General features: G+C 41.5%; 1 protein-coding gene across 1 annotated transcript in view; it reads left to right on the top strand.

Annotated features, from left to right (window-relative positions):
* Positions 1-1373: 1373 nt before the first annotated feature.
* The window catches only part of LOC105028469 (E3 ubiquitin/ISG15 ligase TRIM25-like), a 61547-nt gene continuing 44573 nt past the window's right edge, over positions 1374-18347 (top strand). Inside the window, exons 1-2 of the mRNA XM_029119673.2 lie at positions 1374-1978; positions 7180-7275. Coding sequence (XP_028975506.2) covers positions 1424-1978; positions 7180-7275 — 651 coding nt within the window. The 5' untranslated portion in view covers positions 1374-1423. The remainder of the gene's footprint in view (positions 1979-7179; positions 7276-18347) is intronic.

Genomic DNA, 18347 nt, shown 5'->3' with positions numbered 1-18347 from the left:
TAACTTGAAATTAAATAAGTGTAAAATTAATACTGCTGAGATTTATTTCCGTGACACTATACAGTGTTAGAATTGGAATGTGTCTGGGCAAACTAGTTGTAGCACTATGACCATTCATTGTACTTATTATATTATGATGTGCTCTATTGCACATGTTTTGTATGTCTTTTTATGACATTTTGATATTTTTCAAATATTTGAATAAAGAAGTTCATGTTTCCAGTTAAAATACATGGAATCTTAGAAAGTCTTTTTTCTTACCGTGGTATCAAAATTGGCATTGAGAATCGTGTTATTTTACTGGTATTGGCACTGACTACTGAATTTTTGGAATTTTTGGCTAGTCAATTATCAACACAATAATGTGTAACATCAACACTTATCAGAGTGTTTTTAATAACTCAAATGCAGTGTAAAACTGGACTGGAATCAAACTCAATCACATTTGTTATTCTAGAAGAGTAAATTATCAACTCTTCCAAGGGTAATATTTACACTCCAGTGTTATTTAACCTTTAAAATTTTAATATACTATTCAGTGTAAGCAAGTGTTAGATTTCTACTCTATTTAGAGTTAAATTAACTCTAAAATTCTAACACTATAAAAAGAGTCAATTTGACACTAATTCAAGGTGGGACCAAATACACTTGGGAATAGTGTTAAATTGAACTCTTTAAGTGTTACTTTAACACTTCAAAATGTACTGTGTACCTTCTGTCAATATATGTAAGAGATATGTTGGCTGCAAATCTGGAACTTGACACAAAGTCATCAATTACATTTTACGATCAATGACGTCTTCTGGAGGTAGTTTTTGTATTTGTCTACTTAATCAACTGAGTCAGTGTACTAGAGAAGGGATAGATCAAATAGGCCGATAGATGAAAGGTTTACTAAATTATGTCATGCTCCCTTGTAAAATAATTTTGAGTATATTTAAAACACAAAAATACAGTAGTTTATTTTGGTACATGGTGTGGCTGCTGTATTTTGTATTTTATTTTGATACATTCAAAATTAAGGTATTTTATTTTAAAATACATTTTGATGTATCTTTGCCCATCTCTGACTATATAGACAAAGTTGTAGTGTAAGTTGCGAGGTCTCTTTTTCAGCTACATTCTTCCTCTACATTTACTGGCTGTTACTCTGGCAACATTGGCTGAAGTTTTTCTGGAATGTTGTTCGGAAATAGATAGAAAAAAATATGTTGTAGACCAAAGAACTGCGATAATGTCCACACTCTGGCTATCATAGATCACTCATGACACCTGGTGGCTGGACCTGCTATCTGACATCTGAGTTTAGCACTGAAACAGGATGTCACAGATATTACCCAGGCCACTCCTCTGACAAAACATTTCAAGGAAAACAAAACTAATCTCTGGTTCTCTTGCTCCATTTGTGTGAGTTTAAAAGGCCATGAACTCAATCAGTTGTTTGATCTGTTTAGATCTATTGAAGGATCCAGTGACTATTCCCTGTGGACACAGCTATTGTATGAGTTGTATTAATGGCTTCTTGGATCAGGACGATGACAAGGGTATCTACAGCTGCCCCCAGTGCAGACAGACCTTCATACCAAGACCTGTTCTAAAATGGAACACCATCCTGGCTGAATTGGTGGAAAATCTGAAGAAGACAAAACTCCCCGCTACTCCTCCTGATCATTATTATGCTGGATCTAGGGATGTGGAGTGTGATTTCTGCATTGGGAGAAAACTCAGAGCTGTCAAGTCCTGTCTGGTGTGTCTGGCCTCTTACTGTGAGACTCACCTCCAGCCTCATAATGCCTTTAAAAAACACAAGTTGGTCCAAGCCTCCACACAACTAGAGGAGAAGATCTGTTTTCATCATGACAAACTACTGGAAGTTTACTGTCATACTGATCAACAGTGTATTTGTCTGCTCTGTATAATAGATGAACATAAAGGACATGATACAGTCTCAGCTGCAGCAGAAAGGACTGAGAATCAGGTAAGAGGAATACCACAGCTATATAGTTTGTGTTCATACATGTATGTAACATTTTTGTTAATATATGTATTAATTAACTGTAAATATGTGTAATAACATATATCCAGAAGCATTTCTGTCAAATATTTTAACTGGATAAGCAAAAACAACCAAATAATCTCCTCTGGCCTGTCTTCATATGTTAACGTAGCAATAAATTGGATTTATTTATTAACTAGTGCCGGAAAATATGAAAACAACCATGGGTCAGGAAAAGTCAAGAGAATGATCTAGAATTTCTTATCAAATATCTGTCTGATGAAATAATCCACCTCCTCCATCAGCAGTGAAGCTAAACTTAGTTGGCTTGCTTAGCCATCTCCATTAATCAATGTGGTCAATGTCTTAGCAGAAATACCATTCTTTGCAATAGAATTTCAATACACTGCTCAAAAAAATTAAGGGAACACTGAAATCACACATTGGGTCTCGATTAACAAAATATGTTAAAGTTCTAAATCTTAACTGTACATTGTGTCATTAGTTGGGAACAAAATGACGTAACAACAGTCACCAACCGATTGAGGGCTGGATTCAAACTCACACCGAAAATCAAAGTTAACAATTGAAATCACAGGCTGTTCCAACTTGCATGAATTTCATCACGGCAACTCATAATATGACTCAGTAGTGTGTACGGCCCCCAAGTGCCTATGGCATCAATACCTTCATCATCTAGGAACTGCCTACACACTCTGGCCACATGATGCCGGGCATTGTCCTGCACCAGGAGGAACCCAGGGCCACTGCACCAGTGTTCAGACAATGTTTCTGAGGATTTTATCCTGGTACAGCAGTCAGAGTACTGTTGGCTAGCATGTGGAGGTCTGTGCGACTCTCCAAGTATATGCCTCCCCAGACATCACTGACTCACCATCAAACCAGTCATGCTGGATGATGTTGTAGGCAGCATAACGTTTACCACGGCATCTCCAGACTATTTCACATCTGTCACGTACACTTCTTTGATTCGGTGTAGCACTTTGTTGGTATACCTGAACACAGTGGACAAACACGTGGAACAGGGAATTATAAATATTCTTAAAACTATAAATATTCTTAAATACCACCTGGGTGGTATACACTAGAAGTTTGCTTGTTATTTTACATTTTAAATAAGAACTTTGCTAAACAATATGTAATATTCCCCACTGTCCAGAGATTCCCAAATTAGAAAGCATAAAGTTATATATTTTGCTTTAACCAAAAAGGGTCCAATACGATTTCAGGTGGAGCACTGGTGGCCCAACCTGTAGATCCACCAGTGGTTCTGTGCCCTCTCCTAACCCTATCGTCATGGCTACAATGTGTGCATCTCTGTCATGCGGACACATTATTCCATAGATTGTTTTTTTTGTGTCTTAAGTGTTAAGTGCTGATGAATTTAGTTGTATACATCATTCCACTGGTGTGTCCACAACCTCCAACATTTTTACAATCTTTCTTTTTACTTTTTTGCTGAGTCCCACACATCCAACTAATCGATGACATTTTTTTTGTTGCTTGTAACTAATTAATTAAATAATAATAATAATACATTATATTTATATAGCGCTTTTTAAGGATGCAAAGATGCTTTACAAATTGAACATGGAACAGAAACAAACCAACAAATACATTTAAGAGAATGGGATTAGGGCTAGGCGATTTTGAGCAGATGAGTCTTGAGTCGCTACTGGAAGATGGGGATAGTCTCAGAGTTAGGGATGTTTTTTCGGGAGTTCCAGAGCCTGGGAGCAAACCTAGAGAATGCCCTAACACCAAAGCCGTTGAACTTGGACTTGGGGATTATGAGGTGGCCTGCAGTTCTGGAACGGGGACTTGGGGATTATGGGGTGGCCTGCAGTTCTGGAACGGAATGAGTGTGTAGATTGATATGGAAGAAGCAGATCGTAGAGGTAGGCAGGGGCGGTGTTGTTTAGGGCTTTATATATCAGTAGGAGGATCTTGTATTGATGCGTTGGGAGATAGGAAGCCAGTGTAACACACAGAGGATACGGGTGTTACTGCCGGGACTATGTTTGAGTGAGTAGTCTGGCTGCAGAGTTTTGAAACATTTGGAGCTTATGGAGGGATGTGGATATCTGCTAAAAAGTTAAGCGTACGTATTGTTGGGATTTTAAGAAAATCCATCGGTAAATTGCTATGATCGTAAAGTTATTCGCAAAATACGAAACGTTTGAAACACCCTGTTACGATGACTGACAAATATGTTTTGCTTGTACGAATCTAGTTTTACAATTCTAAAATACAGCATCACAATCTGTAGTTTTGGTAGTTACATCTCAAACTCCCACAAAACGTAACCGAAACTTTCTGAGTGCTAATATAACAAGCAGAATCTGTGTGACCAACCGGAAATCAGGGAAACTGGAAATAGGTATCATGCAAGATTTCAATTTAAAAGTCTCTTCTTTCTTCATACATGCATAGTGATTGCTGATTTTCATGTGCGTAACTGCTCTTGTGCATAGGTTTCATGTGTAATAAAAATCACTCCAACTTATAGACATTTTATTATTGTGTTGGCCTACACACTTGTTGTGGTCCCAAATACTCAAACAGCGTTGCTTTATGGGTCTTCCGTTTTTTCCCACTGGGTTGTTGATATAAAATGAGAATTTGTTAAAATACTGAATAACTGAATAACTAACGAAATGTTAGTTACTATAGAAGTTCCAGGCCACATACAGCCATCATACATAGTATGTACAGAACACAGCAATTAAATAGCACATGCCAGACTAATATTTAAACAATACCTTGACCTAAGTCACTTCATTATATTTTGCAACTCAGAAGGATATTCTATGCAGTGGTATACTGTGTCCGTGTCACTTTCACACAAGTATTTTTACATACATGTTGTAATGTTGTTAAGCAGCCTTAAAAAAAACAGCTATGGACTTTTATTTTGAACATAATATCCGGAATGGCAACTATGGTTGAACACTGGGCTAGCGCTCAGTGCTAGCTTTACCAGAGCTACGTTCGGGTTTTATCTTTGCAGATGCCAGATTACTGACAGAAGTTTGTGTTTAGAGAACTGATTTGTAAACAAATAAATGGTGACGTAAAGTAAGAATTTAACATGTGGAAAATCGTAAAGGGTGTTTGTAATTTCACAGATTTAATTTCACGCTTGCGTTTCATGTTTTACATCTGACATTTTTTACGAACATACCAATTTACGAATTTATTTTCTTACGATCCTAACAATACGTACGCTTAACCTTTTGCCAGATATCTAACTTCATACATTTCTTCCCACCTTCGTTCGAATCATGTTTTCTCTAAACCAAGTTTTGGAGGCGGGGCTTTATCTAGGCATTGAAATCTAGCCCCCGATTAGCCATGAATCACACAAAATCATAGCCTTTCCATGCACTGCTTTTCCAGTGCAAACTGTGGAGAGAAGTTTAAGAGTTGTATAAACTAGGCTAAATGTGTACATTTAAACCGAATAATAAACTGTTATTTACAGGCTGCATCGACGTCATTGTTGCCATGGTCACAGGCACAGATATTGATGAAAGTTTAACGCCTTCTGGAGGTACTATGTACCCCAACATAATCTCCCCCCATATTAAGGGTGACCAGGGTGATAGGAGCATGTAAAACACAGTAAACTCACAGCTAGTCAGGCCTAGCAGTGCACAGTCTAATGTGTGTGCTATGGTTTATTTAACTAATTAATGATGTTCATTTAGTATACATATGTTCTTAATGTAAAAAAAATGGGCTGTTATTGGGGTGTCAAATAAACTAAATTCAAATGCGGAAAAAGTTTATACTTAACTCATTAACTGGATATTTTTGCTGTCATGTGTTATGGACATTTTAAACTAAGGTACATTTGAGAAATGTCTGTCTTTCCATTGGCTGGTATGTAAATCTTTACTTTGATTGTGACACACATGTCTGTATAATATCAAAGGATTATTAGGTATTTGGGCCATGTTCTCCTGCCTAGACAAAGAAGGGATAAGGAATGTTCCTTAGGAATGTGGTCCTTGGGGGGAAGTAAGGTCAGTTGGCCCCTTTAGGTAAACACAACAGTAAACATTATGGCAGGAAGGATAAGGTGGGGGGACAGCCCGCCTTTGGGTATAACCTGTGTGACACAAGACAGATGGCTAGCAACTTACCGCACCCCTTTTTCCACTATAAATACAAACTGTTATATATTAAGTTAGAGACTCCTCGATTGATTGTTTGTGTGCGTTTGATGCGTCTCTCTTATTTGCAAATAATAAAACGTAATTGTGCCCAGAGAATTTTGTCTCTGTACTTCCTCCTTTAAGTGTTCTGATCGATGGAATTGCCATCACACGTTTCCAAACCATTAGGCTTAGAACAAATGGTAAATAGCCCCTGTCTAACTTCAGTCACTTGAACACGTTAAACTTTCACCAATATCTGTGTCTGTCAACATGGCAACAGTGACGTCGATGAAACCTGGGAATAACAGTTCTGTTCTGTTTAAATGCACACATTTAGCCTATGATTTAAATGCACACTTTTAGCCTAAGGCTAATCGGGTGCGAGAAATTCAATGCCCAGATAAAGCCCCGCCTCCATGCCAATAGAGGCTCAAAACATGGTTTTGAGAAAACATGACTCCAACGAAGGTGGGAAGAAATTGTACATGGAAATGGATTCAAGCGAACATGGAAAAAACGTGTTTGAACGAAGACATTTTAAGATCGGACGCGAAAACCCATTGAATGATTTTAGCATACACTTTTTCCACGCTTGAATCCATTTTTATTCATATTTAGTTTTTTCATACTATGAAATAATTCAGTTAAGTTTTTCTTTTCTTACAGTCAATACATTTTAGCTCAATTTGGCTTCATAGATATATTTGTGTATCATCAGCATAGCAGTGGAAATGAAAGTTAAAGTGACAGAGGATTTGACCAAGGGAAGGATGTAGATAATGAAAAGTAGGGGACCAAGTACTGAGCCCTGGGGACACCTTGAGTAACTGTGGCTGAATCTGAGTTTAATTACCAACATTGTTGATATTTTGAAATAATCTGTTAGGCCAAACTTGGCTTGATGAATACATTGAATTCAATTGAGGCCACATGACATTACAATCTTAAAACAATTTCCTGTAGGTCTCTTTACATTTATTAACATGTATGTCTCTGCAGAAACTGTTGGTGATGAAACATCAGAAATCCCAGAAGAGAATCCAGGAGAGAGAGAAGGAGATTCAGCAGCTTAGACAGGCTGTGGACTCTCTGAAGGTGAGTTTTGGGGCTGCTGTAGATACAGTACATTTGCAAAGTATTCAGATTTTAACTCTTTCCACATTTCAAACATTGAACCCCTGAACACATTGGACTCCATCATTCTTAAAAGGAAGAAGTTTGGAATCACAAACACACTTGGGGAGCTGGCCACTGTGTTTTTGGGACCTGGAATGTAGCAGATCGTTTTTCGTAAACTTCCTCTGATCTGTGCCTCAATTCAATCGTGTCTTAGGGCTCTACACACAATTCCTTCAACCTCATGACTTGGTTATTGCTCTGACATGCACTGTCACCTGTGAATCCTTATATAGACAGGTGTGTGCCTTTCCAAATCATGTCCAATCTATTTAATTTTCCACAGATCCAAATAAGTCAAGGAAGATCAATGCAAGCAGAATGTAAACATAAGGTAGACAGAATGTAAACAGAATGCACTGGAGCTCTATTTCAAAGGCTCTGAATACTTCTGTAAATGTGGAAAAAGAGAAGGGGTCTAAACACTCTCAGAATCCACTGTACATATATATTTTAACATCTACAGGTGAGAGACAAGCAAATTAGCTTGTTAAAATTGACCCCTCCTCTGTCTCTGCGTCCTAACAGCACTCTGCCAAGGAAGCAGTGGAGGACAGTGAGAGAATCTTTACTGAGCTGATCTGCTACATTGAGAAAATACGCTCTGAGTTGAAGGAGCTGATCAGAGCTCAGGAGAAGGCTGAAGTGAGTCGGGCTGAAGGACTCTTGGAACAACTGGAGAAGGAGGTTGCTGAGCTGAGGAGGAGAGATGTTGAGTTGATGCAGCTCTCACACACAGAGGATCACATCCATTTCATCCAGGTGACATAACTAACTTACCTTAATCAATCAATCAATCAAATGTATTTATAAAGCCCTTTTTACAACAGCAGTTGTCACAAAGTGCTTTACAGAGACACCCGGCCTTAAACCCCAAAGAGCAAACAACAGTAGTGTTGGATTTCAGTGGCTAGGAAAAACTCCCTAGGAAGGCCTAATTTTAGAAAGAAACCTAGAGAGGACCCAGGCTCAGAGGGGTGACCAGTCCTCTTCTGGCTGTGCCGGGTGAGATATTAAGAGTCCAATTGGAATAATTTATAAATTTCTCTGGGCTAAATCCAGAGTCTATTTGATTTTAGACTAGGTCAAAAGTATGACCAGGTGGACAAGGACAGGGACAGCAACGGGCCCCACAAACCAGGTACTCCACAGGTGTGGACCAGGACCTCATCTCCTCCTAAAATGTAAAATTGGAGGAGACTGAGAAAAGTTAGAAAGTGCATTCCTCATATCCCCCAGCACAATAATATAGCAGCGTAACACCTTGGAACAGAGACGGGGGGGGGTCCGGCGACACTGTGGCCCTACCCGAGGGAGACCTTACAATACTCTGTAATAATACCTATGTAATACTAACTTACCGTATTATACTATGTAACACTAACTTACCTTACAATACTATGTAATACTAACTTACCTTACAATACTATGTAATAATAACTTACCGTACAATACTATGTAATGGCTACCTCTTGAACTTAATTCAGTGTTTATCAAAACCTGTTTGTTTCCCTTTCTGTAGTGTTTCCAGTCTCTCTGTGCTTCTCTTGTATCTGAGGTCTTACCCAGCATCACTGTCTACCCAAACATCTGCTTTCAGAGCGTGAAGAAATCAGTCTCTGAACTGAAAGATCAACTACAGGATAGATGCAAAAATGAAATGGACAAGATATCTAGGGATATGATGATTAAAATTATGTGTACCGTGACGTCGCCCGGTATGGCGCAGCCGGGGCCCCACCCTGGAGCCAGGCCCGGGGTTGGGGCTCGTATGCGAGCGCCTGGTGGCCGGGCCTTCCCCCATGGGGCCCGGCCGGGCTCAGCCCGAACAGGCGACGTGGGGCCGCCCTCCCGTGGGCTCACCACCCACAGGAGGGACCATAAGGGGCCGGTGCGAAGAGGATCGGGCGGCAGTCGAAGGCAGGGGCCTAGACAACCCGATCTCTGGACACGGAAACTAGCTCTAGGGACGTGGAATGTCACCTCGCTGGCGGGGAAGGAGCCTGAGTTAGTGCGTGAGGTTGAGAGGTTCCGATTAGAGGTAGTCGGGATCACCTCTACGCACGGCTTGGGCTCTGGAACCACACTCCTTGAGAGAGGATGGACTCTTCACCACTCTGGAGTTGCCCATGGTGAGAGGCGGCGGGCTGGTGTGGGTTTGCTTATAGCTCCCCAGCTCTGCCGCCATGTGTTGGAGTTTACCCCGGTGAACGAGAGGGTCGTTTCCCTGCGCCTACGGGTCGGGGATAGGTCTCTCACTGTTGTTTGTGCCTACGGGCCGAACGGCAGTGCAGAGTACCCGACCTTCTTGGAGTCTCTGGGAGGGGTGCTGGAAAGTGCTCCGACTGGGGACTCTATTGTTCTACTGGGGGACTTCAACGCCCACGTGGGCAACGACAGTGACACCTGGAGGGGCGTGATTGGGAGGAACGGCCCCCCTGATCTGAACCCGAGTGGTGTTCAGTTATTGGACTTCTGTGCTAGTCACAGTTTGTCCATAACGAACACCATGTTCAAGCATAAGGGTGTCCATCAGTGCACGTGGCACCAGGACACCCTAGGCCGCAGGTCGATGATCGACTTTGTTGTCGTCTCATCTGACCTCCGGTCGTATGTCTTGGACACTCGGGTGAAGAGAGGGGCGGAGCTGTCAACTGATCACCACCTGGTGGTGAGTTGGATCCGATGGCGGGGGAAGAAGCTGGACAGACTCGGCAGGCCCAAGCGTACTGTAAGGGTCTGCTGGGAACGTCTGGCCGAGTCTCCTGTCAGAGAGATCTTCAACTCCCACCTCCGGCAGAGCTTCGACTGGATCCCGAGGGAGGCTGGAGATATTGAGTCCGAGTGGACCATGTTCTCCACCGCCATTGTCGAAGCGGCCGCTCGGAGCTGTGGCCGTAAGGTCTCCGGTGCCTGTCGAGGCGGCAATCCCCGAACCCGGTGGTGGACACCGGAAGTAAGGGATGCCGTCAAGCTGAAGAAGGAATCCTATCAGGCCTGGTTGGCTTGTGGGACTCCTGACGCAGCTGACGGGTACCGACAGACCAAGCGGGCTGCAGCCCGGGTGGTTGTGGAGGCAAAAACTCGGGCCTGGGAGGAGTTCGGTGAGGCCATGGAGAAGGACTATCGGCTGGCCTCGAAGAGATTCTGGCAAACCATCCGGCGCCTCAGGAGAGGGAAACAGTGCCCTACCAACGCTGTTTACAGTAGAGGTGGGCAGCTGTTGACCTCAACTGGGGATGTCATCGGGCGGTGGAAGGAGTCCTTCGAGGATCTCCTCAATCCCGCTGTCACTTCTTCCATTGAGGAAGCAGAGGATGAGGTATCAGAGGTGGACTCGTCCATCACCCGGGCTGAAGTCACTGAGGTGGTCAAGAAACTCCTCGGTGGCAAGGCACCGGGGGTGGATGAGATCCGCCCTGAGTACCTCAAGTCTCTGGATGTTGTGGGGCTGTCTTGGTTGACACGCCTGTGCAACATCGCGTGGCGGTCGGGGACAGTGCCTCTGGGATGGCAGACCGGGGTGGTGGTCCCTCTTTTTAAGAAGGGGGACCGGAGGGTGTGTTCCAACTATAGGGGGATCACACTTCTCAGCCTCCCCGGGAAAGTCTATGCCAGGGTTCTGGAGAGGAGAATACGGCCGATAGTAGAACCTCGGATTCAGGAGGAACAGTGTGGTTTTCGTCCGGGCCGTGGAACACTGGACCAGCTCTATACCCTCTACGGGGTGTTGGAGGGTTCATGGGAGTTTGCCCAACCAATCCACATGTGTTTTGTGGATTTGGAGAAGGCATTCGACTGTGTCCCTCGCGGCATCTTGTGGAGGGTGCTTGGGGAATATGGGGTCCTGGGTCCTTTGCTAAGGGCTGTCAGGTCCCTGTACAACCGAAGCAGGAGCTTGGTCCGCATTGCCGGCAGTAAGTCAGACTTGTTCCCAGTGCATGTTGGACTCCGGCAGGGCTGCCCTTTGTCACCGGTTCTGTTCGTAATTTTTATGGACAGAATTTCTAGGCGCAGCCAGGGGCCGGATGGTGTCAGGTTTGGGGACCACACAATTTCGTCTCTGCTCTTTGCAGATGATGTTGTCGTGTTGGCCCCTTCTAACCAGGACCTTCAGCATGCGCTGGGACGGTTTGCAGCCGAGTGTGAAAATCAGTACCTCCAAATCCGAGGCCATGGTCCTCAGTCGGAAAAGGGTGGCTTGCCCACTTCAGGTTGGTGGAGAGTGCCTGCCTCTTGTGGAGGAGTTTAAGTATCTAGGGGTCTTGTTCACGAGTGAGGGAAGGATGGAACGGGAGATTGACAGACGGATCGGTGCAGCTTCTGCAGTAATGCAGTCGATGTATCGGTCTGTCGTGGTGAAGAAAGAGCTGAGCCGCAAGGCGAAGCTCTCGATTTACCAGGCAATCTACGTTCCTACTCTCACCTATGGTCATGAGCTTTGGGTCATGACCGAAAGGACAAGATCCCGGATACAGGCGGCCGAAATGAGCTTTCTCCGCAGGGTGGCCGGGCGATCCCTTAGAGATAGGGTGAGAAGCTCGGTCACCCGGGAGGAGCTCAGAGTAGAGCCGCTGCTCCTCCACATCGAGAGGGGTCAGCTGAGGTGGCTTGGGCATCTTTTTCGGATGCCTCCGGAACGCCTTCCTGGGAAGGTGTTCCTGTCCCGTCCCACCGGGAGGAGACCCCGGGGAAGACCTAGGACACGCTGGAGGGACTATGTCTCCCGGCTGGCCTGGGAATGCCTCGGTGTCCCCCCGGAAGAGCTGGAGGAAGTGTCTGGGGAGAGGGAAGTCTGGGCATCCCTGCTTAGACTGCTGCCCCCGCGACCCGGCCCCGGATAAGCGGAAGAAGATGGTATGGTATGGTATGGTATGGTATTTAGGGAAGGTTGTCAAATACGTTTTAATAACATTAAATGTTCTATTTTTTACTCATCCTAGAACAACATCTAATGTTATACAGCAACCAATATTATTTTTAGGAGGACTTTATGAAAGGATATTCATATATGACAGCTAATACACTATATTAATAGATTATTGTAATATCTGATTTGTGTAGGTGAATAACACTTAGACAAAACAGAAATGTTCCATGTACATTACACTGTCATTAAAACACTTATTAAGAAAGTTGAGGAGGAGCTGAAGAAAGAATAAGAGACGGAGAAGAAGAAAGGGGGAAAGAATAAGGAGAGCAGCTGGAGAAGAGTATGAATGACCTCAATATCTAAAGTGAATCAATTTAGTTATCAAGTAGAGATCTGAGATCTGTCAACAGTCACTGTCACCATAGCATCTTGGTACTAGTCAGTGACAAATATCAAACCCATGTCGGATTATCCTGAACCATTGGAACTCATGGACATTTATATACAAATAGTGAGTTTTTGTCATTTTTTATATTCAGAATCAAACTTATTGAAGAAAGATGCAAAGCCAAAGGGAAAAAGTAGGACGAGGAATTACAATGACAGTATCATGTCAGTAGTATGTAGTTATAAATATATAGAAACCACAACCTTGAGTAAGATTAAATCTTGTACACTTCATTTTCTCATGCTCATTTCATGATTAATCTGATATTGATTTTACACTAGTTGTTAGTACATGGTATCTTCTAAAAGTCCATATTCATATGGGTAATATTATTAAACTAGTTGTTAGTACTTTGTATCTTCGAATATTCAATCATTCCTCTAGTTACCTGTATGTGGATTTCCAGTGGAATTGATTAACGTGGACCTGTGATATGAGTCTGTCTGTCTCCATAGTGACTACAGTTCAGATTGAACGCCCTGCTGAGCCGAAGAACAGAGAGCATTTCTTGACATGTATGGAAATACAATCACACACACACACACACACACACACAATCACACCTAGTTATTTCCACTTTATGTTAATGTACACACACAACCATAGACATGCACACATACACTCATAAACATATGCAGACATGCATACTGTTTCTTAGCATGTAAATAGAATCTTACACAAACACACACACACACACACACACACACACACACACAAACACAAAGAGGAAAGACAGGGACACAAACAGAGAGAGAGAGAGGGAGAGACAGACGCACACACTGTCACTGACTTTGTTTTTCATCTTCTCAGATTACCGCCAGCTGACATTGGATCCCAATACAGCAAGTCAGCACCAGTGTCTGTCTGAGGGGAACGTAAAGGTGACATATAGTGATGAGACCCAGTACTATCCTGACCATCCAGACAGATATACCTTCTGGGATCAGGTGTTGTGTAGAGACGGTCTGTCTGGATTCTGTTAATGGGAGGTAGAGTGGAATGGGGAAGGGGTTGGTGTCGCCGTCTCATATAAAGAGATCAGCAGGAAAGGAAGTGGTGATGAGTGTTTATTTGGGTATAATGATCAGTCCTGGGTTTTATCTTGTACCAAATCCAGATGTTGTTTCTACCACAATAATACCATTATTGATATCCCTGTCCCGTGCGCCTCCAGAGTAGGAGTGTATCTGGACCACAGAGCAGGAACTCTGTCCTTCTACAGTGTCTCTGACACAATGACCCTCGTCCACAGAGTCCAGACCACATTCACTCAGCCACTCTATCCTGGGTTCTATGTTTATAATGGAACATTTGTGAAGATATTGACACCTATTCAGTGATACATCTATCAGTCTGCTGGTATCAATGTATGATTGATTAACTGTGGCTAATGGTTAATTTAAGATTACGGATATCATACAGAACAGCATGATATAGTTTCTAATTCAAATGTACAGAGGTTTCAATAAAGCGAAGTGAAACAGGGTGAGCCTGAGCTCTTAGGAACTGAATGAATATGAACACTTGAGACATTGATTGACAGCAGAAAGGAACCAGTCATCATAGAGTTTAGTTTAGTCAGTTCTAAACTGTTTTAACAGAGAAGATTCTTCTTGATATAGTTGTCAGAAGAGTTGCCAGTTGTTTATCTATCAAGAGAGATACATATATAAATAAATATATACAATGTCTATTTAAAGTATTATTACGTGTTGTACAAAACAGATTTTATTTTGATTGTAAAATGTTTTGAAAATAATGTAATTATAGACTGTGTAGAATGTGTCTGTTTGAGGTGATTTCTGGTAAACATTGAGTAATCTCTTATGCTGATATCTAGGGTGATGGTTGGGGCAGATACGAGTTGATTTGCTCATTTAATTAATGAGGAAATTTGGTTAATGTTCAGCATACATCTGTTCAGTATTTTATGTGTGATCAGGAATTTAGGAGGTCTTTAATTAACAATTGTAGATCTACACTCAATAATTACCTACAAAATAGTCTGTAATGCTTTGTTGTAAATTCTACCTGTACTTGTCTATAATCACTGTCATATCTAATTATGCTACATTTAGGACACATTGCAAAAAGGGAGCATTTAGCGGATTTCAGCACTGAGGTATTACTGTGCATAGACCAAATTGTGCACATACACACGTCTACACACACATTCACAAGATTTCAAGGTTCAAGGTTACCAGAAAACAATATAAACATACAGTGGGGAGAACAAGTATTTGATACACTGCCGATTTTGCAGGTTTTCCCACTTACAAAGCATGTAGAAGTCTGTAATTTTTATCATAGGTACTCTTCAACTGTGAGTGATGGAATCTAAAACAGAAATCCAGAAAATCACATTGTATGATTTTTAAGTAATTAATTAGACCTTCTCCAGATCCTTCAGGTTTTGGGGCTGTCGCTGGGCAATACGGACTTTCAGCTCCCTCCAAGGATTTTCTATTGGGTTCAGGTCTGGAGACAGGCTAGGCCACTCCTTAGTTGCCCTGGCAGTGTGTTTTTGGTAGTTGTCATGCTGGAAGACCCAGCCATGACCCATCTTCAATGCTCTTACTGAGGGAAGGAGGTTGTTGGCCAAGATCTCGTGATACATGGCCCCATCCATCCTCCCCTCAATACGGTGTAGTCGTCCTGTCCCCTTTGCAGAAAAGCATCCCCAAAGAATGATGTTTCCACCTCCATGCTTCACGGTTGGAATGGTGTTCTTGGGGTTGTACTCATCCTTCTTCTTCCTCCAAACACGGCGAGTGGAGTTTAGACCAAAAAGCTTTATTTTTGTCTCATCAGACCACATGACCTTCTCCCGTTCCTCCTCTGGATCAACCAGATGGTCATTGGCAAACTTCAGATGGGCCTGGACATGTGCTGGCTTGAGCAGGGGGACCTTGCGTGCGCTGCAGGATTTTAATCCATGCCAGCATAGTGTATTACTAATGGTTTTCTTTGAGACTGTGGTCCCAGCTTTCTTCAGGTCATTGACCAGGTCCTGCCGTGTAGTTCTGGGATGATCCCTCACCTTCCTCATGATCATTGATTCCCCACGAGGTGAAATCTTGCATGAATACTTATGTCATGCAATAAAATGCAAATTAATGATTTAAAAATCATACAATGTGATTTTCTGGATTCGTGTTTTAGATTCCGTCACTCACAGTTGAAGATTACATATATTTAAATATAAAATTACAGACTTCTACATGCTTTGTAAGTGGGAAAACATGCAAAATCGGCAGTGTATCAAATACTTGTTCTCCCCACTGTATGCAGATATTTTATATTATTTATAATATTTTCACTTATTGCTTATATAGTTTAAAAGCTTACAAACACTACTTGACACGCTTTTGGATATTGCTTCTAAAGTAATATAATCTTTACTGTTTAACATATTAACATCTCTGTAAAAAGACAAACAGTCTTCTCAAGTGGAAAGTAATGTAGTTGTACTAGTCCTTAAGGATCTCAAATGTTAATAAACAATATTTCTATACTATCAACGTAGTCTGACCAGTCATATTAACAATTACAACTTCTAAATATCTGTCATAATATCAACAATAAAATGCTACAGTTGTTACAAATGTCTTATAAGGATCACAAATGTGAACGAAATATACACACATTTTCAATAGTTAAAACTTAACCATATAACTTAAATTGCAGTTTCCACAGTGTGGAATGTAATTAAGAGATGGAAGTGTAACAAATGTTTATGTCTTACAAAAATAAAATGCTACACTCTTAAAGTAACCAACAGTGTAATGTTTAATTAGCAGTTTGCTAATGACTCATGATTGTATCCAAATTTTGTTACTTTTTGTTTGGTAATAAAGGGCCTACTTTGTATCAGGAACACTGACTCAATGACAAACAAGTCATTCATTAAAAAAAACTTTATTCATAGCAAGTAGTTTCTGAGTAATTCATAATTTGATTGTTAATCATAAATACACTGCTCAACAGAATTAAGGGACCACCTAAATCACACATAGAGTCTCGATGAAGGAAATTTATTTATCAAAGTCTTTATTGTACATTGTGTAATTCATTGAGTAAAAAGTGATCTAAACCCAAACTTGACTTGAATATAACAACGGTCTATGGTAACCAAAACTACCAAATTACCAAGGGCTGGATTCAAACTCACGCTGAAAATCAAATTAAACAATTGAAATCCCAGGCTGTTCCAACTTGCATGAGTTTCATCACAGCAACTCATAATGTGACTCAGTAGTGTGTCTGGCCACCACGTGCCAGTATGCACTCCAGACAACATTTGGGCATGCTCCTGATGAGACGGAGGATGGTGCCTTGGGGAATCTCCACCCAAACCAGGATCATGGCATCAGGGAGCTCCTAACTGGACAGATTGATATCCCATGAAGTTTAATTAACTTGGTGTTATACTGTGATGATTGTGTCTGGCAGTCATTCAGGCAATGGTATTCAAAATCATGATCCTACAAACAGCTTCAATTAGGGTACAGTCATTTAGCAATCAATTATTTATTTATTAATCATTGGACACCTATTTTGAAACCAAACATTTTAGCACTTTGTCAACAGTTAATTGATCGATATGTTTTGATTTTAAGTGTAGCCAGAAACATAATCAGAAAGTAGCAAGAGAATGTGTCAATATGTATTAACCCAACTCCAACCATTGAATCTATTGAGCCTCAGAATATACAGCGGATATAAAATGTTTACACACCCCTGTTAAAATGCCAGGTTTTTGTGATGTAAAAGAATGAGACAAAGATAAATCATATCAGAACTTATTCCATTTTTAATGTGACCTATAATGTGAACAATTCAATTGAAAAACAAACTGAAATCTTCGAGGGGGAAAACATTTAAAATAAAAATCTTACAATAACCTGGTTGCATAAGTGTGCACACCCTCTTATAACTGGGGATGTGGCTGTGTTCAGAATTTACCAATCACATTCAAACTCATGTAAAATAGAAGTCATTACACACTTGCCATCATTTAAAGTGACTGTGATTAATCACAAATAAAGTTCAGCTTTTCTAGATAGGATTTTCTTAGTTGCATCTCAGAGCAAAAGCCATGGTCCGCAGAGAGCTTCCAAAGCATCAGAGGGATCTCATTGTTGAAAGATATCAGTCAGGAGAAGGGTACCACATTTTTTCCAAAGCATTAGATATACCAAGGAACACAGTGGAAACAGTCATAATCTAGTGGAGAAAATATGCCACAAAAGAGACATTACCAAGAACTGGTAGGACGAGAAGAAAACTGGTCAGGGAGGCTTCCAAGATGCCTACAGCAACACTATAGGAACTGCAGGAATTTCTGGCAAGTACTGGCTGTGTGCTACATGTGACAACAATCTCCCGTATTCTTCATATGAATGGGCTATGGGATAGGGTGGCAAGAGGGAAGCCTTTTCTTACAAAGAAAAACATCCAAGCCCGGCTGAAGCTTGCAAAAACAAACATCAAGTCCCCCAAAAGCACATGCGAAAATTTGTTATGGTCTGATGAAACCAAGTTTGAACTTTTTGGCCATAATTCCAAAAAGTATATTTGGCCTACACAAGACATCCTCTTCATTTCCCAGATTCTGGTTCAAGGAACAGTAGAAAGTCATTAAACATTTAAATAAACTGTGCAGTTTAT

Source organism: Esox lucius, chromosome 5 (assembly GCF_011004845.1).
Source record: "Esox lucius isolate fEsoLuc1 chromosome 5, fEsoLuc1.pri, whole genome shotgun sequence".
Taxonomy (NCBI): Eukaryota; Metazoa; Chordata; class Actinopteri; order Esociformes; family Esocidae; genus Esox; species Esox lucius.
Note: the sequence above shows the minus strand (reverse complement) of the source record. Positions and strands in the feature narration are given on the sequence as shown.